Here is a 24,374-nt window from a genome sequence, read left to right as displayed (position 1 = left end):
TCTTAAAATAGAGCCGAATCGATATTAAATCCAGGCAAAAAAACCTTAAAACAGACCTTTTTCCTAGAATACTCCTTGGCTTCTACTGAAATCACAACCAGGGCAAGAGTGATATATGTCAACATTTATTTCTCTCATGAGAACAAAATCCTTTATTTAAACAATATAGGGCTGCTGCACAATCCCTAAAAGTCTAAATCAACCCTTTAAAAGGCCTAAACAGAGAAAAGAAGTTACATTTTTGGCCTTAAACTTTTGTGACAGTCACATAGTCTCACAATGTTGTAAATAATGGCATTACTGACTTAAAACTTTACATGCCTCAGGTAAAGTATCACTAAGAAAAAACAACAACAACTTTCATTTGTAAAGCATTATAAGTAAAGCCGTTTCTCAGGACATTGCTAGGCAAATTAGGAACAAAGTTGTACAAACGTACTACAAAACTAAACAAACTGCAAATGACCTGATAAAATCCTGCTTGGTATTCACCTATTTCTCAAAGAACGACTTCCACTCAGCTATTGCTTTCTTATATGCACTAGTGGCATCTTCATCATGGATGGCATCAGTGATTACCTCAGTTTGTATGACAGAGAGGACCGTTGCAACACATTTTGGGTATGTTAAGTGCAAGGTGTAGTAATATGCCATCAACACCAACATTCCTTCCCAGAAATCCTCCAAGGGGAGAGTGGTCACTGGTATGTTTCCTACAGCAACAATGCTGGTTGTTCCATCAAAAAGCAGCACTGGGGAGGAGAGAGGCCACTTCTCCAGGTATAGCATTGCATCTTCACCTGGCTAGAAAAGCACAAAAAAAGGACAAATTCTTCAAGATTTTAAATGAAAGGGTTGCTGTGCATCCAAACAGCTTAAGACACAAAAAGCAATATCAACAGTTTAGAATGCTCCAACTGATTTACTGTTGGAATAGAAGAAATAAATATAAAATATCTGACTTACATGAATATGAAATTTTGGAAATGTACACAGCAAAATCTCCAGTGTTAAATTAACACTACAGAGTGTCTATATGGGTCCACACCTCTGAGTGTTAAATACAACACTGTTGAGTGTTAAATTAACACTTTGACAGTGTTATATGTTTAAAAGTAACCTAGTCAGTTTTGAAGATTAACAATGGCTAACACTGAGCAGTGCTGATTTTCTAACACTGGAATATTTCTAACATTTTGATTTATTTTCCTGTGTTAGAAAATCAGCACTGCTCAGTGTTAGTCATTGTTAATCTTCAAAACTGACTAGGTTACTTTTAAACATATAACACTGTCAAAAGTGTTAATTTAACACTGGAGATTTTGCTGTGTATTAATTCTGAGCATGAATTTTCTCTAGTTTGCAGCATTTTTATCATGTCTATTTGTGCTTTTTTCCCTCATTTGTTTTTTAAAACTATTTCTTTTAACTGTTTTACATATTCTAGTTTTTGAAGGCCTTTTTAAATATATCATTTTACTGCTTCTACTTGTATCCTAACTGCAATGTGCTTTTGCTCTGTGCTGCCTCTCTGGAGTAGGTTTTGAATAACAATTAAGAAATCCTGACTAAGGAGTAATTTAATCCCTGCTGAATTGAACTTCAACCCACTCTTATTAAGCAGGAAAAGCAAAATAATAATATTAATAATAACAATACAAGTAAATGGAGTACAAGTTACAGTGGCTGGTATTGCAGCTGTTCGCACCTTGAGGATATGAAGGAGAGCCTCACTGGCACTTCCCAGCCGCTTTGGTGGTGTAGTTTTTGAAGGAAAAAGAGATGGAAGTGCATGAAGAGAGTGACAGTAAAATCCACTGTGAACGGAGAAAAGTATCTCAACAAAGTAGGGCTGAACGATTATGGAAAATAATCTAATTGCGATTTTTTGCCCCAATATTGCGATTGCGATGCGATATGCGATTATTTTTTAAGGTCTTTGTCTTCTGTATTATTAAACAAAGACAAGCAATACATCATATAGTATGGCCAATACTATATTACATTAATTTTAAACTGTTCTTTCCTGGAAGACAGACCTCTGTTATGATGACATGAGGTGATGCATGAATTGATGACTGACATTTTTATTTAACTTCTTCAATCACAACAGTATATTTGAACATACACAATAGTTTATTTTTAGCTTACAAACATCTGAGCATAAAGTGCTGACAAGGAACCCTGGTGTAAACATTAAAATGAAAGTCAGTACAATGTGCAGATTGCAGAAATATACATAAAAAAAATCAGTGGCTTTACCACACTCAGTTTTTCGACATCTGTGAACTACTAGACAGTCATTCAATTAAAAAATAATATAAAATAAATAAAACTAATAAATAAAAAATACACACATCTTACTGATCTCTGCAGTCAGTAACATTACACATAAAGTGCAAACATAATAGCAATTGTATAAACACACACACAAACACGCCTTTAAAATTTAAAGGCGTGAAATTGGACGGTCTAGTTCTGATTAGCGTCACCGCTGTCTCGGTGGAGTTTAATAAACTCGGCCGTCTGCTTCTTGCTATCTAAAATATAACCAGACACTGGTGTAAATTCTCGACTGTCTCATACTTCTGTTTAATAAGTTTTCTGTTTAACGTTTAGTCAGCTGTGTGAAAACCAAGGAGGAACCCACCCGGGGGATTAATAAAGTTTTATTTTATCTAATCTAATAACTTTAATCTCAGCCAAACCGATTTACTCACGAACAAACAAATCACTGAAAAAAAGCCCAACAATAACATTTTTAGGTTGTCTAAGTGACTTATATATCACGTTTAACCCGAGCAGCGAAACTCCGCAGTGATCTGAAAATGATGTGCCGGGAGTTGTGCCGTTCTTGGCCGCATCAGTAACCCTCGAGCTCCCGGCTAGCTGTCGAGCTGGTGGGTAGCAGACGCCTCTGAAAACGTCGAAGCACTTTTGCAAATATGGGATATCTTGATAAACCGAGCAGATATTCGATGTTTACACAACTACTTTCTCGCCTGAAAATATTTTAAAAGTTTATTTTGTGACCCAGAAAGATTAGTATGAGTAATTTTAAAACTTAGTAGCGGCCGCCATTGTTGGAAACTGGAGTTTGGCTGGGCCGCGCTATGAATTCTTGGATATGGTAGTAATTTGGACAGCCTTCGGCGCGTCGCTGTGACGTAATCGGTCTACAAATGCGGCCTCAGGAGGATGCAGCCCATGAATTTGGACATGTCCAGAGTATAATCGCAGCCTTTGCGGTTAGAAAATTGCACTTGATCATGTCGCGATATTTTCGCAAATGCGATATATCGTTCAGCCCTACAACAAAGCAATCCGAACATATCTGATGTATGATTTTAATGTATGCAAAGGCCACTTACCTCCACGTACATCCAAGGGGAGAGGAGGTTTCAGGACCTTCTTCCAAATGCCATAGAACTGCACCTTCGAACAAAACTCTGCCCATCGACCCTTCATTTGATCTATGTATTTGCAGTTGGAGCCACCAATGATGCGACGCAGTTCATCCATCGCCTATGACAAAGTTGTGCTCAGTTAGTCAAGAACTAACTAAACCTATCCAGAGAAAGCAAGGAATTTAACTGAAGGTAGTTGAACTTACATTTCGTATGTCTTTGAAGCACGGGTATGCTTCAAGTATTTTTCTAGGCCTGTCTTCTTCCCTTGTAACATCTGCGTCAATAAAAGCTCGTCTGGCCTCAAACTCCAGGTCCAAAATTTGAGCAACGTCACTTTGGTTGGGTTTTGCATTGGGTTTCCTGTACATGTTGCTCAAGGTTTTGTAATGTCTTGCCTGCATCTTCAGGCTGTCATGGTCTGCTAGGGAAAGCAAAGAGCAATTGTAAGACATGGTGTAACTAGACTTCACAAAATTCAGATTTTTCTAATCAGTCATTTCTAGTAAGGTTGCATGGTTGTTTTTAAGTATAATATTTATGAGAATTAATGTTTAGGTTAAATATGTTTGAGTAATGAACTGACCCTATATGTCCTGATCATTTCCCTTTGTGTCCTTTTCTTATAATGATCATGGATTTATGTTAATTGTTAGTTTGAACAGAATCAAATATTAAAACGAAAGTTTAAGATGCCCGTGAATAAAACTGTGGTGAAAATAAGGTAAAGGTTGTTTACTGTGTATATCGTTCACATCAGTGTGAACAGTGATTATGAGCTGATGGATAAAAATATTTTAGGTAATTTGATCTATGACAGAAACACTGTGATAAGGCATGATAGATGTGACCAGCATGAGGATTTACATGTGTAAATAATTAGCACTGAGTAACACCCATTACAACACAAAGTGGTAAAATACTTACTATGGCTAACTGGCAAACTGGAATGACGGATCTATCATATGTTGATTTTACACACCAACTCGAGTTAATGACAAACCACTATGATTTATGGAATAAACACTTAGAACGGGGTTCATTGCTTCAACCATATTTTGGAAAGAGCTGTAAGAGGAACAGTCAGACTGAGAGGTAGATAAGGGTGATGGTGGACTTACCAACAACATCATCTGGAGGTGCAGTTGAAGGACCTATATCAGACCTGGGTGCAGAGCATGAGGCTGACTTGAATAATAGTGGTAAAGCCAGCGTAGTATTGTTTGACGTAGTTGGTACAGTGGAGGGTAGCGGCAATTGGGATTCTTTCTCTGAGGAAAAAACAGAAGATGAACAGAATGGGTGGTCTCTTTGAAGTTTTAGATGTCCAAAAGTCATTAGTACAGCAGACCAAAGTACACACCTGCATTTGAGTTATCCTCGCTGAGGTCATCATTGCTCTCAAGAAGTATGGTACAGTCACTTGAACCACTTGCTTCACCACTTAGGTCACCTTCAGTCCCATTGTCTGTGTCATCTGAGCTGAAAAGAGTCTTCCTGGGCCTGCCTCGTTGTGGCATGGAGCCCTGCCTCTTCCTTGGAGACTTCATATTTTGGAGTCGTTTGTACAGTTTGGTGTAGATGGTCAGCTGTGGTAAAATAATATATTTTTGTACATCCTTTTATTATCTCACTCAATTTTAGATATTGTAGTGGGTAAAGAATGACTTACGTATGGCATGTGTGTGTCAGCATCACGTAACATGGGGTAATAGTCGACAATCTTCTGTGACATTGCTCTCATTTCGAGTTTGGAGGGGTATGTTACTTCTTTCCCCATGGGACTAGCTCGGAGGATTGCAACCATGCTGGTGACTGTGTTCCTTACAAGTCTGCAACAGAGCTCCTTCGACATCCTACAGTCCTTTTCCTTTCCACTGTGGAGCAATGCAAAGTACTGACTGCGCACCATGTCCAACTCTGAATCTGTATACACCACATACTCTGGTGGGTCTGGCATTTTCATTTTTTTGTCCGCAGTGTAGGAAATGGGAGTGGAAGTTTGAGGCTGACATTGTGACACATCAAAGCCTAAGGGGTTACTCTCGCTTCGATGGAAAGTGTTGGCATCTTGGTCAGTACTCTTAAACTATAACAGTTGTGGGATATTGAAGGATATAAAAAAACAACAACAGCAATAGAATAATATTAAACACAAAGTGAACCCGTCATCCTTCATTAAATAGGTTCTTTTAGATGTTAAGGAGGAATTGACTTAACCAGGCTGGCGGAGAATGAAGACAACCGGACACCTGCAGCAAATGGGGAATCAGTGAACTTTTTTTGAGACAGAGACAACCTCTCAACACAGCTCACATCAGAAGATTCCTAATATTTGCTGTAAGGATGGGTATATATTCTCTAAAACTTACAGGAGGGGGTTGTGAGGAAAGTGCTGCATTAGCAGAAAAACAACTCCATAAAAGGAAAGCGGCCTTGGGTGTTCTAGCCTCTTCGCTTGCAGATATCTTCCACCTGCAGGATGAGGCGATCGCTTCTTATCGCTCTCAAGGCCAAAGTCGTGAGCACACAGTTGCACAGTAACTTTAAAGCTGTGAGCACATTTTTATTACACAGTTGCACAGTAACTTTAAAGCTGAACAATATTTAAAGCTGAATAATGTTTGATCAGATTATATTTTCTTCAAATCCCCCTTTTGACCCATCTTAAATGGGTCAACACACAAAAATAAGTAACATTCAAAGGAACACAGAGACGTGTCGAAGCCTGGCTCGAAAAACTCCTCGGGTCTTATCATTTGTCTTTATCTGTCATTGCAGATGAGGAGAAAAGAGTCCAGGCACCACCCTGCCCAGGGGTCGGCTGCAAGCAGTCTCGGTTCCCGATGAAAGCAGTAACAGCTGTCCTGCACAGAAGGATACACGAGTCAGTGCAACCAGGGTAGTGACACAAAATTAACAGTTCCTGTAACTCAGCAACCAAAAAGCATAAGTAATGATAAAAATGTGGAGAGTACAGAGTATACTATAATAATGAGAGATATAAACGTGAAAATGTGAAAAAATAAATCAACCGTAAAATAAACCCAGAACGGTAACTGCTAAGGACATTCAAAAGTGAATATGGTAAAACGTGAGGAAGGGGTGTGGAAAAAAAACAATTTATATCCAGTGGTGGGAGTACACATTCGCTCAGGCTTAAGTCCGGAGACCCTGAGAACATCGCTTAACCCACACAACCCGACCAGACACAGTTCAACCAGATATATCCTTCAAGAGGAAGTGGGTGAGGGAAACAATTAATAACAAGTCTAATACAAAACACCACAGAGAAACAACCATTCTAGAAGCATTTAAACAAGAGAAAGACGATAATGTTCGTCACCCTCACGATCAGGATTATGCCAATGGGAATGAGACCCAGGGCCAGGAAGCAAACAAAGACGCAACATCTTTGCCTGCCTGTCATTACAGGGGGAAAGGGCCAAGACATGTTTACTTAGCTTGGATGTCTTCTAATAGAGGATGATGGGGCAGAGAAAGGTGGTCCAGTTCCCCCCACCTCGCCAAGGGCGTGTTCTAGGAGTTAAAGAGCAACAACCTGCAATCTGTACCAAAAAATCTTCATAGTCCCACCGGAAAATCATAAGAGTAATAAACGATTCAGCTCAACAGACAAGTATCATGTTCAGGTTTCTCCAATCATTAAATCACTATTATTGCCACAATTTGCTTTATTCACCCTTTGGGCAATGTTATTCCAAGAGAGAGAGAGAGAGAGAGAGAGAGAGAGAGAGAGAGAGAGAGAGAGAGAGAGAGAGAGAGAGAGAGAGAGAGAGAGAGAGAGAGCGAGAGCCCCTAATGGCCAGTTAGTGGGCTCTAGGTCAAACTGTCCCCAAATCTGTTATTTGTTATTATTACTTGTTTTCATGTCACTTGTCTGTTTTCTACTGCACCCCTCTCACCAAAGCAAAGCAAACATTAGCAGCACATTGACCGTAGTCAGGCATCCTCATTCCATAGGTGCTATAAAACATTTCCTGTAAAAGAATCACAGTTTTCAAGACAGGGTGTGTCTCCCCCAACACTCTCACCAGAATACAGTGTAATAGCATCCCCAACTCCTAACCCATAAACACCGTTTCTTCACACATCCGCCCAGAAATCCTGTAATAGAAAAACATTAAAACTGTAACCCTGTAGGGAAGAAAATGTAAATGGTAACGCTGCGCAGTTACCTCTGTAAGCAACACAAGACACAAAAATGGCATTTACAGGTTCACTCATCCTCGAATATTTTGTCATCCTTCTACTCCTGTAAAAGAAACCCACATAAATTCATCCACCCTTTTATCCTATCTAGGTGGAGGTGGTTAACCTTGAGTCATGGTCAAGTCTTGTCATCTTTTACCAGTCAGTCCGTTTGTTTTTATTCCCAGTCTTTCATCCATTCATCCGTTCTTTGCTGATAGTGAAACCTGTCGTCGCATCTAGTTTCCACACTCAGCAAAATGACGTCATCTCAAAAAGAAACAAGAACTTGAGTTTGGATTACCTCGCTGAATCCTTTTTTAAACAGGGACTCTCGTTTCTAATTGTCCCCACAAGTGTTTCCTCCAGAACCCATTTCAATGCGGAGAAACTCACTTACAACAATTTTCTCGCCGACGTGTAATGCTTGTAATTTCCGATGTGCAGATCTGCTTAAAGAAAAGATTCACAAACAAAAATCAGTAAATATAAAACAAAATAAAATGAAAAATAACAAAAACAAAATGCAGACGCCCGGGTCTTAGGACTTGTCACTGAATATTCTTCCCATCAATAAAAATACCAACCTAAACCTACACAGAGTCAAATCAACACCACCTCAACCTTTTCATATTCATAAACCTATATGTTTTGCGTTCGTGAAACCAAATTGAACCATTAAGTAAGTTGAGCTCTTGAAATGTTTTAATTCTCTTAATTCTGCCAGTTTATTTCAACACTTATTCAATGACTTTTATTCAACTGCTACTTGGTCACTCGACTTTTACCTGTTCAAATTGCCTAGGGTTCAACAAAGTCTAGATCCCCGTTATCATGAAACTTGAACGGTGTACGATGATTTACTTACAGTAATTTAGAATCATCACTCAACCTAGCTCTACTACTGGCACTGCGTGACTTTTCTCACACTGGAAACCAGAATTTAGTACAGAACTTTAATGCCTCAGGGAATCGCGTTCAAGGGCTGCCCCCCCTTCTCTTCTTCTTTGTCCGTGTGTTCCTCCTTTATTAAATCTCCATCACAATGACGTGGCGCTCTGAAATAAAACTCACACTGTTAATTCCTCGTTTTCACTCTGCACCACTGCTCAGAGTGTTTTCTTTTCTTTTTAGTGTAGAGTAAACAATTAAGTCGAGGCCTTAAGCCCCAGATATCTCGCACGGGCATCATTTTCATAACCAAACCGCTCCGGACTCTGCTCCCCAGACCACACAAATGCCCTCTGGGCTTATTATTATAGCAAATTCTGTATTTGACTTTGTTGTGTGCAGCATTGAGCCTTTGTCAGTAAAGCATTCTTCATTGCAGCAGCTGGAGCATTGTGTGTCACTTCTTAGTAAATTAAATCAACATTTTGATTTTAGTGCATGGGTATGTATCAGTTTTTACTCCCTCAACAAGTGCATAAGTGTTCATGTGTGTGTTTCCCTTCATTCTAAGTAGGCGCATGCAGAAGTGTGTGTTCGTGTGTTGGTATATGTTTGTGTTCATCACCTTCCTGTTCTGTAGTTTAGGTAAACCAGCGGCCTGACGCATGGCCTAGGGTCCTCCCCTCCTCTTTGGGTCTGTTTTCATCCGTTGTTGCAGCTGCCTGCATCTTCTCCTTGTACCTTGACCCTTTTGCTTCTGCCTTCTGCAGCTCTGCTGTTCGGCTCTTCTCAGAGGTCAGCATCCTTCTGCTCACCGTCCCTTTTCCTCCGGGCTTAATGCGCGTCTCGTCACAGCTCTGTCAGCTGACGCAGCCTGGGAATTTCCCCCGTGTAGTGAAACGGGCTTTAGGTTTAGTGCTCTCCGTCTCTGCTGCATGAGATCACTCTTTTGCAGCACTGTTGACATCCTCAAGTTGTTGTTGTGAGTCCAGCTGCTGTGGCCTTCAGGGGTCAAAGGGTCAAAGATGGTCGCGGAGAGGGCAACGATGGTAGAGGGGAGGGTAGGAGTCCAGGTCAGCTTCGGCTCTCAGAAAAAACAAAAACAAAACAAAACAGGCGGACAGGAAAATGATGTTGTGTTGGCTGTGCTGTGTTGGCTGTGTTATCCCGAGAGGGGAGAAACAACGAGATCTCGTCTCCCCCCTTTTTTGTTTTTGTTTTTTTTTTTTTTTTCACCATATAATCAACTCATAACCCCTCAAGTTGACAGGACAACACAGGTACGTGTTAAAATTCTTAAGATCCTGTTTAGAAACCTAAAAAGGAATTTCCTATCATTCAGTAGTCATTTGTCTTAAACAATCAACAAAAACATGTCCCAAGTCGACCCTTTTAACCACTAAATTTGTCGTGTCCTCACTTAATCCTCAGACCAGTGTCTTTGTCTTTTGACGTTACGTTGTTGTCCTGCAACCCAAAGCGTTTAATTGTCAGTAATGTATAAACTATATCATTTAAAAACAGGTGTATGTTAAGTGTCGCTACTTTAACCTTGCATGTACGTGCACATGTATGTAAGCTGTTTCTTCATTGCATGTATGGGTGCGTCTGTATATGGGTTACTTTAACTTTTTTCTCAAACGAGGCATTTCTCTAACACGCACATGTGTCTGTTCCTCACCCTTCTCATATCTTTCTCTGGTTGTGTGTGGTTTTATTTGTTTCAGTGATTTACCAGGAACATCTTTTCCTTTTCTCCATGTCTTCCGCCAGAGGTTAACACTGGTGAGATTCAGGGACACAGCACCCAGAGCAGTTCAGCGAGAAAAACCCGCCTCAAACTACATTCTCTCTTTTTTGTTTTACCGGGAGGGGTGAGGACAACTCTGGTGTCCAGCCGTGAATTTTAGCCAAAGCTTGGCCTGTCTCCTGCTGCCGTACTCAGGCTTCCAGGTTAAGAAAAAACACCTGTATGAAGACACTAAACATACATTTAGTATTTGTATAAACATAACTGCCTAAATCATTGAACTCTTGAGGAGGGTGTATTTCAGAATCAGAATCAAAATCAAAAACTTTATTGTCATTGTCATGAGACCGACGACATTAAGAATGGTCCCCGATCATTGCATCATCCCTAGTAATATCAAATATAAAAAACAATAAAATTCAATCAATAAAATAGATAGAATACTTAAAATACTAAGTATTCCCACCGTCATGCTTCAGACCGTGCATAGATTAACACAAGAGTGGCATGGTGGACATTTTTGTAGTATTCAGATGTGTTATTGCAGTTGGATAACAGCTGTGTTTGAGTCTATTAGTCCTTGCTCTGATTGCCCTGTACCGTCTGCCTTAGGGCAACAGTTCGAACAGGGAGTGGCCAGGATGTGAGGTGTCTTTTATGATGTTTTGGGCCTTTTTAAAACAGTGGGCGTTGTTTGACTCTTTACTAACTTTAAAACCCCACCATAACAATTTCTCACTGACAAACTTCTATGCATCCATTTAAACATGCGAAGCCAGCACAAAATCACACACATACCCCTACAGCAAAGCTTTAACATAACCACAATGCAACTCCTCCCTTAAACGGGAGAAATCACCCTGAATCAACCAACTCTATATAAAACGTCAAACAAAGATAAACCACAAACATTTCTACACTTCTGTGTCTTCCACGCAGCACAATAGGCAGAAAAACACCGATTACTCACAGTCTACAACAAAAGAAAAACCTGCTCTTTTCACAACTCTCACAGCTAAAGTCAAAACTCTTACCCAGTGCCTCTGAAATAATAAAAAAATCACCAAATACTCGATTACTCTTTTCACTCGCTCCCTCTCACTCCCTTCTTCCTCATACAGCATACACGCTCGCTCCCGCGGACCCGCTCGGCCCCGCGGGCTCACTCGGCCCCCACCTTTTTCCTCTCACAGAGACAGAGAGAGAGACCCTTTTCCTTTTTTTTTTTATTTCTCCAGCACACATACACACACAGAATCCCAACTGAGAGAAAGAGGGAGAGAAGAGAAAAGAGTTGTAGAGAGGAAGTTTTTTAGCAGGAGTTTCAGATCTAACAGATTTATACAACTTATTTACACACACCGGTAATTTATGTTCTATTTATTGATTTTAAAGGAGAATTTGGGCCAGCTGGGTTTCTGCCTCTGTTAGGCACTAACAGCTGGGGCGCTGCTTTAAAGGTGAGTCAGCACTGAAATATCCCTTCAGGTGTTACCAAGCTTCTACCAAACCGGAGTCTGGCGGGTAACCTTGCCTAGAGCTTCCTGATAGGGGTGCTAGTTGGTTGTCACCTTGTTCACACGTCTCATTCACACTTCATACATTACCTGCAGTCACTCATTACCCTCCTTATGTATGTAATAAATGTGTAAAAAAAATTCTATGTGTGGTGTATTATTTTAACCAAAAGAGGAACCTAGTTCCTTTAATTGTGTAATCTGTGAACAACGGAGAACAAACTGTCCTGCCCAGTGTTCCACAGCAAGCATTCAGCGTGTATTTATGTGTGTCCAATATCAAACAGAACATCAAAACATTTAAAACACTAAAATCATCGGGGTTTTAAGAAGAGATCCGTTTTCTCCTATTGATCAAAGGGACCCCTCCTTTGGACTCCAACCAGTACTTCTCCTTTTTAAGTTTTAGAGGATCTTTTCTAATAAAGTCCTCTGGGCCTTCCTAACCCTTCTGTAGTTTAGAGAATATTACTAAAAAATATTCTCAAGGCCTTTAACCTTTTAATTTGTTTAGAAAGGCGTTACTAATAAACCCTTTCAAGGTCCCAGACCTGCACTGAGGTATTTATCCGACACCGGAGAGCAACCCGTCGGCTGCAACCGTGGTCAGACCTCAGTTCACTCTTATCTTTATTCACTTATTCACTTATTTCTTATTCACTTATCTCTTATTCACTTGTCTGATTCTCAACAAGCCTTAAGTAAGCCAGACAATTTTGGTTATGAATTACTAGGAGTTTGGACACTAAGTATTTTTATAATGTTCAATATAGCAGAAATAAAAGGTCTGCTTACCTTGTTTTTGTGTGCACACAGCTTTTGTCCAAACTCCGTTCACTCAGACCACTGCCGATGTCCTCCCACCCGTTCCAGTTTGGCCTGGAGCGGATCCTGTTCCGTGACGCCAATTGAAGGATATAAAAAAACAACAACAGCAATAGAATAATATTAAACACAAAGTGAACCCGTCATCCTTCATTAAATAGGTTCTTTTAGATGTTAAGGAGGAATTGACTTAACCAGGCTGGCGGAGAATGAAGACAACCGGACACCTGCAGCAGATGGGGAATCAGTGAACTTTTTTTGAGACAGAGACAACCTCTCAACACAGCTCACATCAGAAGATTCCTAATATTTGCTGTAAGGATGGGTATATATTCTCTAAAACTTACAGGAGGGGGTTGTGAGGAAAGTGCTGCATTAGCAGAAAAACAACTCCATAAAAGGAAAGCGGCCTTGGGTGTTCTAGCCTCTTCGCTTGCAGATATCTTCCACCTGCAGGATGAGGCGATCGCTTCTTATCGCTCTCAAGGCCAAAGTCGTGAGCACACAGTTGCACAGTAACTTTAAAGCTGAACAATATTTAAAGCTGAATAATGTTTGATCAGATTATATTTTCTTCAATATAAACAAAAATACACAATTAGGCAAGTTAATGCTAGACAATATGGACAGTAATCATCTTCTTAGTGGTATAATGTGTTTACCTTTTGGCTGATAAAATCCCAAATCTTCTTTCTATGGAAGAAATTTTCATGGCCCGGAAAAAGATCCTTTAGGTCATCCCGGGTAAAGCTTCTCAAAGTTTCCTCATCAATATTCGCAGCTGTAAAAGAGAAAAACAACTTCAAAAGTGATATTTATTTCTCTTTTCCTGGGCGTGGCTTACTACATATTGAGGTCATTTTTTGTCAGTAAATGTATTTTAGCAATAAGTAATATTAACAGGATAAAATGTCAAACTTAAAACAGTTTATCAAATATTTGGGAATGCAATAAAACTATTTTTGGGTGTCTTCAAGAATGATGTTCCAAGTCTATTTAGGCAAAGACAGCTCAAGGCTATAATGTGGATAAAGTTCAGAGTAGAGTACAATCCTAGCTCCAAGTTTCAGAAATGATGCTAACAGATGCTGAGGCTGCTTAGCTAACGTACCAAAATAACTGAAAAATAAGACTTACCCTGCAACACAGACAGTATGGCATCATCAAACTTGTCCATGCCGTGACAGCAGTTCTCTAGTTCGTTCCAAAGCCTCCACTCACAGTACCTGGAAATATCCTACAGCTTAAATAAGATCATTTAGCTAAAGTTAACACATTAGCTAGATTGCTAACTAGCAGCCCTCACAAAACACGACTTTATCTTAATAACACCGTTGTACCATAGTATTTTTCAAATCAACTTAATGTTACCAACCTTAAATTACTGTTCGCTTTGTTTAGATAAATAATTTTGATCTTCGTAACGGTCCTGATGGTTAACAAAGCAGGGGAAAAGAGTTTGTCCCGCGTGAAAGTAACGTCACGACCGGAACTGAGAATGCGCATGCAGAAAATTATTTATATTTAAAATTTTTTAAGTAAAAAAAAAAGAAAATAAAAATATAAATTCAGTCTTAAACACTTATTGCCTAAAAATAAATATAACTGATGTAATTTAAACCTGAAAAATTGGATAATTAAGGATACATATATTTTTAAAATCGCCTACCTTTCCCATGGTCCCACACTCTCATCTGTGGCCTTCAGTGGAGAGCGGTAAAGTAAAGCTGCATTGCTACAGCGCGAAAACAGTTCACCATGGCGCTCTGGAGATGTATGATCTGTTTTATCTTTGTTTCTTTAACTCTGAAGGTGCTCCTTAGCCACATAAATGCAGCTCATGGTCGAAGGCAGGATTTTTGGGTTTACTGTGGAATAGATGGCTGTGAACAAGATTTCAGAGTTTTTAACTCATTCTTTCGCCACATTAAACGGACGCACCCTCTGTATTTGACGAATGGAAGCCCACCAAGAGGATGGAGGATCCCCCCAACATCCCACTCTTTAGGATCGGAAAATTTTGGTGTTTCAGTCTTTGCCAACTGTAGTACTGCAACAACAACCAGCACCGTGGAAATATCAACTGGTGGATCTTTGCCTGAAGTGCAGGAGCCTCAGGTTGTTGACAGCCCGATCACGGTAAGTGTTAAACTAAATAAAATGTAGTGTGGCTTCTGATGACAAATTTAGCTATGTCTAACTCCTCGTATGTGGTCCTATATTACTTTTAATCCTTTTCTCCATTTTTAATCAAGAGAAATTTAACGAGATCTCGCGATATTATACCGCTAGATATTGTTCTTCAATCTGTTACAAGCGATTTCCACTATGGTTGGATTTTAAATCACAATTTCATCCTGCAGGATGAAATAAAAAATAAATAAACAGAATAGCAGTTCAGTGTAGATAGTACAGGCTATGCTGCAGCCGGAGAAGGCACACACTCTGCGGCTGGCATGTCTCCTGGTGAAGTTTGCATCAAAGACACTCTCAGCGCGCTTAAATCGTTCAATGTGGCAGCAATTTGGGTATCTCGTAGGAATTATAAGTGGTGAATACGGTTTCAGGTAAGACACAGAGTATTTCGAAGCACTGTAAAAAAATCTGTTGGCCAGAAATACTGTCAAAACATGGCTAAGAATGATTTTCTTGAAAATTAAATAAATTAATAAATGCATACAATAAAATATATCCATATACTAATACTAACATAAATTCTAAGTGCAAATCTAAATTACGTGATTTAAAAATACATAAATAATTTAATAAATACAACAAACATGTAAAGAAACTAAAATCTAAGTGCGAACAAAAATTCATTATTTAAAAAAATAAAATCTTATTCTCATGAATCCAATCCCTAGCCTCATCAAAACAATGGACAACCCCTTTTTTTGTTTCTTTGTCTTTGATTTCTTTTCCATTTCTTTTTTCTTTATTCCAAAGAATGAATATTATATTATCTTATATTATATTGAATATTCACAACTGTAACACTAGTCACTGTCATGCACTTTGTTTTTTAGTGGACCAATCATTAGGTGTAACTGATTATACCTGTTATGTAAGAATTTCTATAATTGGCCAGGAGTTTGGAGTAACTTTGTTTTTCTGCTCTAAAGGAAGAAGCTGTTGCTACAACATCCTTTACCAGACATGATATTACCAGATCTGCTGCAGCTTTTGCTATCTGTGTTCAAGAACAGTGCCACTTATCACAGGTATGTTATAGTCTTAATGGATCAATACATTACATAAGGCAATCAATGTCTTACTTGTTCATAATGGAATTCAGAATTATTATTTTTTTATATAAATGCAGAATAAGTTACTTTTATTTCAAATGTTTTCACAGAGAACGGTCAAACATATCATCTCAGGAGTGCAACAGTATCAGGCTGTTCTTTTGGATACGCTCAAGGAAAGAATGAAGACAGTGTTTGAAGATAATGCCGAGGGAACCACTCAGCTTCAAGATGAGGCTTTGGCTACATTTGATAAATTCATGGATCCTTTCTCCACCATTGCATATGGACAGAGTAGAGCCATAGGGGAAATGTTCTGTCAAGTCAACGCAGAGGAAGTAGTAGTATCCCAGAAGATATGTTGGGTAAAGCAAGGTCTTTCAAGGGTCATGTCCATAAGGAACAAAAGTTTTTACTATGTACCATTAATTGAAAGTCTAAAGCAGTTAATGACTAATGAGAGAATCTTTACCATGTTGAACACTGCACCACAAAGAAGCAGAGAGGGATTCTTCTGTGATTTTAGAGATGGGTCCCTCTTTACATCTCACCCCTTGTTTTCTCAGAGGCCAAATGCATTGCAATTAATACTGTACACAGATGAAATTGAAATATGTAACCCCTTAGGGTCCCATGCTTCTGCAAACAAATTGGTCATGTTTTATTATACTTTAGGAAATATTGATCCAAAATTTAGGTCAAAGTTAGCTGCAATACGACTTCTTGCTATTGCTAAAGCAAATGACATTTCTCAGTGGGGTATTGATGTTGTACTGAAAAGAATACTTCAAGATCTATCACTGCTTTACAATGGTGTAAGGATTGAAATGTCAAATGGTGAAATTGAATTGTTTGGTGCTGTTATAGCCATTTGCGGAGACACGCTAGCCCAGCATGAGATTGCTGGCTTTAAAGAAGGGATTGGTTTTGCTTATAGTAAATGTAGACACTGTGAATGCAACTTTGATGATATGCAAAGTGTTTTTGAGAAGAAGTTTGTTCAAAGAACTCTGGAGAAACACATGAGGCAGTGTTTTGAAATAGATAAAGCAAGCACAGATTTATTGAAAGCATCCCTCAAAACTACTTATGGAATTAATAGAAGAAGCAGACTAGTTGATGTTCCTGCATTTGACCTGATCAAACAAACTCCACAGGATATAATGCATGTTATTTTTGAAGGTGTTGCATCAATGGAAGTTAAATTTGTATTAAAACACCTAATGCTCTCAGGACAATTAGAATTAGACAAGTTTAATTCAGACATTCAAAATTTTCCTTACTCACCTCTTGAAATACGGGATAAACCATGTCCTATTAGCTTTGGCACTTTAGTGGCTAACGACAACAAATTGAAACAGTCTTGTGGACAGATGCTAATTCTTTTAAAAATATTACTTTTTCTTTTGTATGGTGTGGAGAGTGAGTATGTTGTATTTATTAGAAAGTTAATTATGATAGTTCAAATAGTTCTTGCTCCCATTATTTCTTTACAAACTGTATTGCAACTGAGAAGTATGATTGAAGAACACCTGTATCAGTTCAAGCAACTTTTTCCCGAAGCCAATATAATACCTAAGCAACATTATATGTTGCATCTTCCCAGTCAAATCTTATCCCTTGGACCTTTAATAAGGAGTATGTGCATGCGCTTTGAGGCAAAGCACTCCTATTTTAAACAGTGGGCTTCTAAGTTAAATTTTAAAAATGTTTGTAAATCCCTAGCAAACCACAATCAATTTCTTGAGTGTTGTCAAAATGAAATAGGAACTGAACATCCTATTTTTGCAAAAGAAAAGGAATTCGGGCCAGTATCAGCTGTTAAAAATAATGAATATGTTAGGAAAAAAATTTAAGAATTTTTTGGAATAGATGTCATGCAGTCTGTTGTCTCAGTGAAATGGTATGTTCTAAATGGCAATAAATACATTGCTGGGAAGTCCATGATTATTGCAGATGTGGATGGCACTTTCCCTGTGTTTGGACTGCTAAAGGATATCTTTTTGATTGACTCATCTTTTATTGCTTTTGAGTACCAACGCTATGAAACTTTGAATTTAAATGAAGACTTATTGGCATATGAAGTAACTGTGCCCATTGTTGCTCAAGCTACAGAATTAGCCCATGAGCTCATTGATTATACTTCATACTTTTCTATTAGTTTTAGGGACAGTCTGTTTGTGCCAATCAAATACAGTCTTTCTGATATTATTTCCCATAGAAATCACCCTTAAGATTAGGGTTGCACCAAGTATTGGCTTAGTGTAGTTTGTGATGATATCAGTTGACAGTCATTAAATGTTCGCTAAACCAATGTCAATGTTGTACCACATAATGCTGGCATGCTGGGACAAACAGCTGTCTTTGAAATGTGATTTGTATCATAAATTGTGGTTAATTTTTTTCCCTTATATGTACAACTTTGAAGTCAGACATGATTTTGAATAAATCATATTTTCAACAGGTGCCTTTTGTGAATTTCCTAAATCAAGCAAATTGAGTTTGTCACTCTATCTTGAAACAAGTGATATTTTGAGAGACATCTGGTGAGAGACCTAATGTAGGCTATTTTAAGAGCTATTCTTCCCATTTCTGGATTTCTGTACTAATATAGACACAATTATATGGTTATTCTCAATTTAAGTTTATTATCTAAAATCTAGACTTAGAAACAAGTAAATCTTTTTTTAAAACAAGGCAAATAATCTGGCCTGTCTAAAAATAGGATTTTAAATCATGGCAAGCACCAGATAATTTGCAGTGTACTGGTGGTGGTCAGAGGGCCCGGTGGCGCCAGTGTCCGGCAGCCTCGCCTCTGTCAGTGCGCCCCAGGGTGGCTGTGGCTACAATGTAGCTTGCCATCACCAGTGTGTGTGTGTGTGTGTGTGTGTGTGTGTGTGTGTGAATGGATGGATGACTGGATATGTAAAGCGCTTTGGGGTCCTTAGGGACTAGTAAAGCGCTATATAAATACAGGCCATTTACCATTATGACATGGTGTTCATTGTACCCATTAATATGGAAAAGGACAGTGGACTAGTGTATGCTCATTGGCTAACGATTTTTGATTAACTAATGAGGGTACAGTGTCTCTTGATTCCATAGGCAGATCTACACTGTGCTAATGACGTGCTATTTAAAAGAAAGCTGGAAGGGCAACTGTGGAAACGCACAGCTTAAGACTTCAAATTAGAAATTAACAAGTGGTGACATCATTCTCTTTTTATATACAATCAGTTGTTATAAGCCACTTCTAACGCGAGCAGTTGTGTAACTTTTTTCCTCTGGAAGCCTATCGAAATTAAGCTCTACTGATGGAGGGTTGTCAATCTGTGTGGCCTGTGACATTGTTCTTGTTGTAGGCTTTAGCTCAGGAGGTAGAGCAGGCCATCTACTGATCAGAAGCTTAGTGGTTTGATCCCTGGCTCCTCAAGTCTGCATGCCAAGTATCCTTCGGCTACAAGAGATACTAACCCCAATTGCTCTCTGATGCGTTCATCGGAGTATGAATGGTAGTTAGGAAGCACTAAAAAACTTAGAAAACAGTGTTTGTGTGAATTGATGTGATTGGATGAATGCGGCATGTTGTATACAGCGCTTTGAGTACTCCGGGAGAGTAGAAAAGCACTATATAAAAATCAGTCCATTTCACCACAAAAGTGAGTGGGATGCATAGCTAAAAATTAGTAATATGAGAAAAGATATAAGTTTTTGTAAATGTGACCTTGTTACATTTGAGTTCGTGACTGTATTTTTATGTGTCAACTTCTCTTTTTAGATAAATGCAGAGTTTAGGCGGATTACCACCATGCCACTGCAGTCCCGATTTCTCTCGCAAATTGATGTGCTATCGGACAAATTTATAAAGGTGTTTAAAAAGCGAGGAGGACACATAGGAAGAAGACTGCAGAATATTCTGGAACCCATGGCCCAGGTAAGAAAGAATTTTAATTTGTGTCTACAGTTTAGAGAAAATAATAATTTTAACAAAACGCTGCTTGTCACCCTTTGCCAGGATGATGTTGATCTTGTGCGTGAATGTATTATCAAGGGGCTCTGCGTGTACCTCAACGAAGACCCCAGCAATTTAATGACAGAACATGTGGTAAGTGTTATTATAGAAGGTCATTTTTATTGAAAATAAATGTGGTTGCTTCATGAACTAAACCCCCCCTCCCAAAACTTAAAAATCTAAAATCTCTTACCCCTTGGCTGAAAAAGGCTTTTATTGCCACAATGACGCGTGGACAACTGAACAACAAAGTCATGTCGGATTGTCAAATTCATCCCATTGGTGCAGCTACTAAAAAGATTTTGAATCTCAGTGACATTGACCTCTCGGATTTTGAAAATGATCTAAGATTTTCAAAATTGTGCCACAGGTGTATCTGCTGGTGACTGGGGGATACCACTGGCGGCCCCCAGTTTGTATGTCTTTTTTTTATTCTAAAATGAATAGACATATCTGAAAAGGATTAGACTATATTTAGCTATGAAACCTTGTTTTATATACATGCTGACATGCCACAATTTCACTTTTTAATGGACATATCTAATAAATATTGGGGCCACCTTATTTATTAGACAAAATACTGTATGGCCTGGAAGTGTTTATAAAAAAAATATTTATGAAATACTTGGATCCAGCTAACGTCTTTGTTTTGGATCATAGTTTAGCACAGTTCAGATGTTAGTATCTCACGGTTATTGCAAAAACCAAACTAAATCAACAAGCTTGTTTTGTGTCATTCACTTTGTAAAAAATACTGCTTTATTCAGCGTCCTTTTTAAACCATGGCAAAATGTAGTTATCTACTAATAAATGGGTTGAATGTCACCTTAACCAAGAAAGAGATACAGAGAATTGTCTATATGGGTTAGAGAAGATATTATGTTTAGGTGTTTTACCTTTTTTTTTCTTCTACATGCATTAGGACCACGTGTTCTCTGAACACCTCTTCAGAGAATGAAGAGGTGTTCATAGTTGAACACTTCTTCATTCTCTGACAGTATTCTGCTTCTTTGCAATGACCAGTGTTCTGTTGAATTTAATTTTGGGAATGTGTATTTTCCAGGCCACAGATGAAGGAGTTATCCAACAATCTATTGAGGAAACAACAATGGGAATCTATATCATCAAGTCAAGAGATGCCAGTGACAGCCCTGAGGACATTGGGATAGTCCTGGAAGGCCAGAGAGTCTTGCAGGATTTGGACAACTGTGCCCTAGCAGCTGCTATGCTATTTGGATTAATGTACACTTTGAACCTGACCTACCCACCAGAACTGAAGTATACCTTCGAGGTATTCCAGAAACTGCTTATGGAGCTCGAAGGGAACAGCCTTTCAAAGAAGGTACAGGTTCTCAAGAACAGACTGTACGAGTGAACAGTTATGACATGGAAACAATATGTCTACCTCTCTGAATATGTTCCATTGATTCTTTTTTGCCAACACTGGTAAAATTACAGTATATAGCGAAACTGATTTTTCTCACAATTTTATAGGTTTTTACTGGTAGGAGCAACTTTCACTTTTAACTTTGGGGCCATCATTACTATAGCATTCAATGTTCATTTTTCAAGCCATACTCTTTTGAGGAATAGTTTGTACTCTAGTGTTTTTTTTCTTGTTTTCTTGGTTTGTTTGTATTTCTCATCACATTGAGGCTGAGTGTGCCACACTTTCTGCTTCTGCACAAATTTTCAATCAAGGTGTATTGCCACTGACATAACTCAGTCCCATTCAATTGTAAAATGATCGTTGCATCATTGCCGTCACCAAAGTCATTTTGAAGCTGGTAACTGCTCTCAGGTAAAAAGCCTGAAGTAATTGAAGCAGCTGTTTAGAAGGCATACAATTTTTAAGTTCATTGGACATGGTTACAGTAATTTTGGTTATGTTGTGATGTCCAACCACTGTTTTGTTTTGTTTGTTAGTATAAGTTATTGTGATGTTTCACTTATAGAAGGAAGCCAAAACGAATCACATTTTAGGGCTCTTGATTTTGTGTTTGTGGGTGAAAATGTTATTTTCAAGCTTTTCTTCGTCATATTTTAATATTTGCATTCCTGTTGCCATAGTGCCTTACGGCTCTTACATTTAAAAAAAAAATTAAAAAAATTACCCGAGGAATTCTCACCTTTTACCTTTGGGCCAGTATTCCTAGAAAATTCAGCGTTAACATTTTCATAGGCCCTAGAATGTTGAATTAAGATCCAGAAGTTGTTTGTGTTTGGTACATTTTGGAAGAGATGCATTCAGATGACTCAAGTATAATCTTGAACTGCTGTTACGACTTCCAATTGTATACTGTTTTGAAAAATACAGGTCATTGTTAAAAAATGTTTTGCTTGTTGGTTTGATTGAAAGCAAAATATACAGTACATACAGTGTGTGTGTGTGTGTGTGTGTGTGTGTGTGTGTGTATACATATATGTGTATATAGCATAAAATTATCTTGTCAATCTAACACATGGTAGTCAAATACAATTAACATAAAGGAACTCTTTACATTTTACATAACCAGTTAATGTCTGATAAACAAGTAGTTTCTATAAATATTTGACATGAATGAAAAGGATACAAACAACATGAAAAAATCATGTTCATGTTACAAAAAATTTGTGTGCAGTTATAACATGAAAAAATAAGGTTGACAAAACATAACTTAATTGCGTGCAACCGATTACAATGATTTTTTTATGTTTATCCCACTGATTATTTTTTTCAGTGTAGGATGTGGGGGTGAACACCCTAGAATGTTACAGACCTCCTATGAGACATTCTTTCAATATGCCACCAACTATATACTTCTACACACAAGTGATTACATGCAGTATTCTACCATATGCAAACTTATATCACTGAAAGATTATACTGACTACTAAGTACAATTTTCCATTGACAGGTGCCCTCGGCCTCTCGGCCTGGGGCTCGGTCACTCAGGCACGGCTGGCTGCCGGCGGAGCTCACGGGCGCATCACTGCAACTCCCCCTGGCTTCTGCTCCGCGGCTGCTGAGTGAGCCCTCATCTGGGACTCTCCTCAGCTCTTTCTGGGACAGTGGCGATGCTGCCCCTCTGTTGGTCTTCCTTGGTCTCTTGTGTTCTGGGGGCCTCTGGATGTCTGGAGTTTTGATCTCCAGATTTTATGTCCACTGTTATAGCATTGCTGTACGTGTGTGTGCTTTATGAAATACATCAGAATACAGAATATCTCATGTTTAATCGTCGGCTAGCTAGCTTACTCCTAGCTCACCTCAACGTTGTAAATCTTCTTTTTCATGGATGCCTGGACACTTCCTTTTATAATTCCGCCTGGAAAAATGGTTACACTGACCACTTTACTAGAGTTGAAGGAATTAAGACCCTTTTTAACCCTAATTGGTACTTCGCTAAAGAAGGAGGTAATCGTGAACAAAGTCACTGGCTCTGCCATCGTTGTTTCTTGAGGAGCACTTAGGCCCGGAAATACCAGTAACGTCATCCGTGACGTCAGACTGAACAACCGGATTCCTCTGATCTACAGCTGGACCCTCTCATCCAAGCAAATTTAACACATTATATTTTAATTATGTTTTCTTTTACTCACAGTATCTAATATCATCAATGCCAGCTTACCAAAGCAATGTGTTTCATGGTGAAACGCCTGTGTGGAAGTATTGTTCTGGATTTAACATTTTAAAGGCTGCTTTAAAACTCAGAGCTATAGTTTAAGAAAATGTTCTCTTATTACATGTGAATAAAAAAAGAGAAACTCATCACAAGGTGGGAACGTTTTCATCCAGTCACAAGGGATACTTTAAATCTAAATTGGAAACTGCAGTTTAATGCATCTATAAACAGAAAACAAGAGAAAAGAAAAAAAAACAATAAAACTCATCGTGGAAATAAAACACCATTTAAGATCTCATAATGTGCCCCCTGAGTTCAACAAATAGATGAATTTTAGAAGGATGTCCTGACTGAGATGTTCCAATTAGGATGTTAATTTGTGCAAATATGATGCATTACATTAGGTGAGGTGCAACAGTTACTTATAAAGTAGTGTCAGAAGCAACTGGAAGGTTATTTTTTGTCCTTTATTGAACAAGCATCATCTGTAAAGGAAAACGCTAAAAACTGACCTTTTGTGCGTCAGTGGGAAATCTAAGCCATAGCTACATCACAACCGCAAACCCCATGGTGTAACCTGACCTCCCTAGAAATGCAACTACTGGTTACATCAACTCAGCCCACACCAGTTGTTATTGGCTTGCTCAGTACTGTCGAATTCAGCTATACATGTTTGTCTAGTTTTTCTCTGCTGTTTTGTATTTATCGGTGACAGAATAATAATAATTGGCTCAATACAGAGAATCGTGTTGTGAGTGCTTGTTATGATGCTACAAAGTCTAAACCAGGCTAACAACATCTACTGACATCCTCAGTTTTCCAGTCAAGTCAGTAAAGTTCCCAAATTCCCTCTAAATATCTTTCTCTATTCTTTTTGGGATAGCAGACAGAGTGAGGTCCAAAATAACTAAAC

At 38.6% G+C, this 24,374-nt stretch overlaps 3 protein-coding genes and 2 long non-coding RNA genes across 6 annotated transcripts in view; 2 read left to right on the top strand and 3 right to left on the bottom strand.

The window, feature by feature from the left end:
* LOC146693088 (uncharacterized) overlaps window positions 1-21,971 on the top strand; it is a 33,877-nt gene extending 11,906 nt beyond the window's left edge. For both annotated transcript variants that reach the window (XM_085433454.1, XM_085433455.1), the window contains 3 exons: window positions 19,626-19,781; window positions 19,863-19,952; window positions 20,923-21,971. In XM_085433454.1, the coding sequence (XP_085289580.1) occupies window positions 19,626-19,781; window positions 19,863-19,952; window positions 20,923-21,234 (558 nt within the window). In that variant the 3' untranslated portion in view covers window positions 21,235-21,971. The remainder of the gene's footprint in view (window positions 1-19,625; window positions 19,782-19,862; window positions 19,953-20,922) is intronic.
* LOC146693092 (uncharacterized) lies at window positions 113-5,432 on the bottom strand. Its single transcript, XM_085433457.1, has 7 exons — window positions 5,080-5,432; window positions 4,771-4,996; window positions 4,529-4,678; window positions 3,614-3,831; window positions 3,368-3,525; window positions 1,709-1,817; window positions 113-804 (listed from the first exon to the last, which is right to left on the bottom strand). Exons 1-7 carry the CDS (start codon window positions 5,371-5,373, stop codon window positions 493-495), a joined length of 1,467 nt encoding a protein of 488 aa, XP_085289583.1. The 5' UTR covers window positions 5,374-5,432; the 3' UTR covers window positions 113-492.
* Window positions 5,670-13,176, bottom strand: LOC146693091 (uncharacterized). Its single transcript, XR_014915345.1, has 2 exons — window positions 12,798-13,176; window positions 5,670-12,668 (listed from the first exon to the last, which is right to left on the bottom strand). It is a non-coding gene; the product is annotated as an uncharacterized LOC146693091 (long non-coding RNA).
* LOC146693090 (uncharacterized) lies at window positions 13,271-14,116 on the bottom strand. Its single transcript, XR_014915344.1, has 3 exons — window positions 13,978-14,116; window positions 13,740-13,828; window positions 13,271-13,383 (listed from the first exon to the last, which is right to left on the bottom strand). It is a non-coding gene; the product is annotated as an uncharacterized LOC146693090 (long non-coding RNA).
* On the top strand, window positions 14,165-17,703 carry LOC146693089 (uncharacterized). The gene is made up of 3 exons (XM_085432982.1): window positions 14,165-14,741; window positions 15,725-15,823; window positions 15,958-17,703. Exons 1-3 carry the CDS (start codon window positions 14,361-14,363, stop codon window positions 17,701-17,703), a joined length of 2,226 nt encoding a protein of 741 aa, XP_085289108.1. The 5' UTR covers window positions 14,165-14,360.
* Window positions 21,972-24,374: the final 2,403 nt, after the last annotated feature.

This window comes from Copadichromis virginalis, linkage group LG15 (assembly GCF_057382275.1).
Source record: "Copadichromis virginalis isolate Kocher_CV1m ecotype Utaka linkage group LG15, C_Virginalis_male_GT1.1, whole genome shotgun sequence".
In the NCBI taxonomy this organism is placed as follows: domain Eukaryota; kingdom Metazoa; phylum Chordata; class Actinopteri; order Cichliformes; family Cichlidae; genus Copadichromis; species Copadichromis virginalis.
Note: the sequence above shows the minus strand (reverse complement) of the source record. Positions and strands in the feature narration are given on the sequence as shown.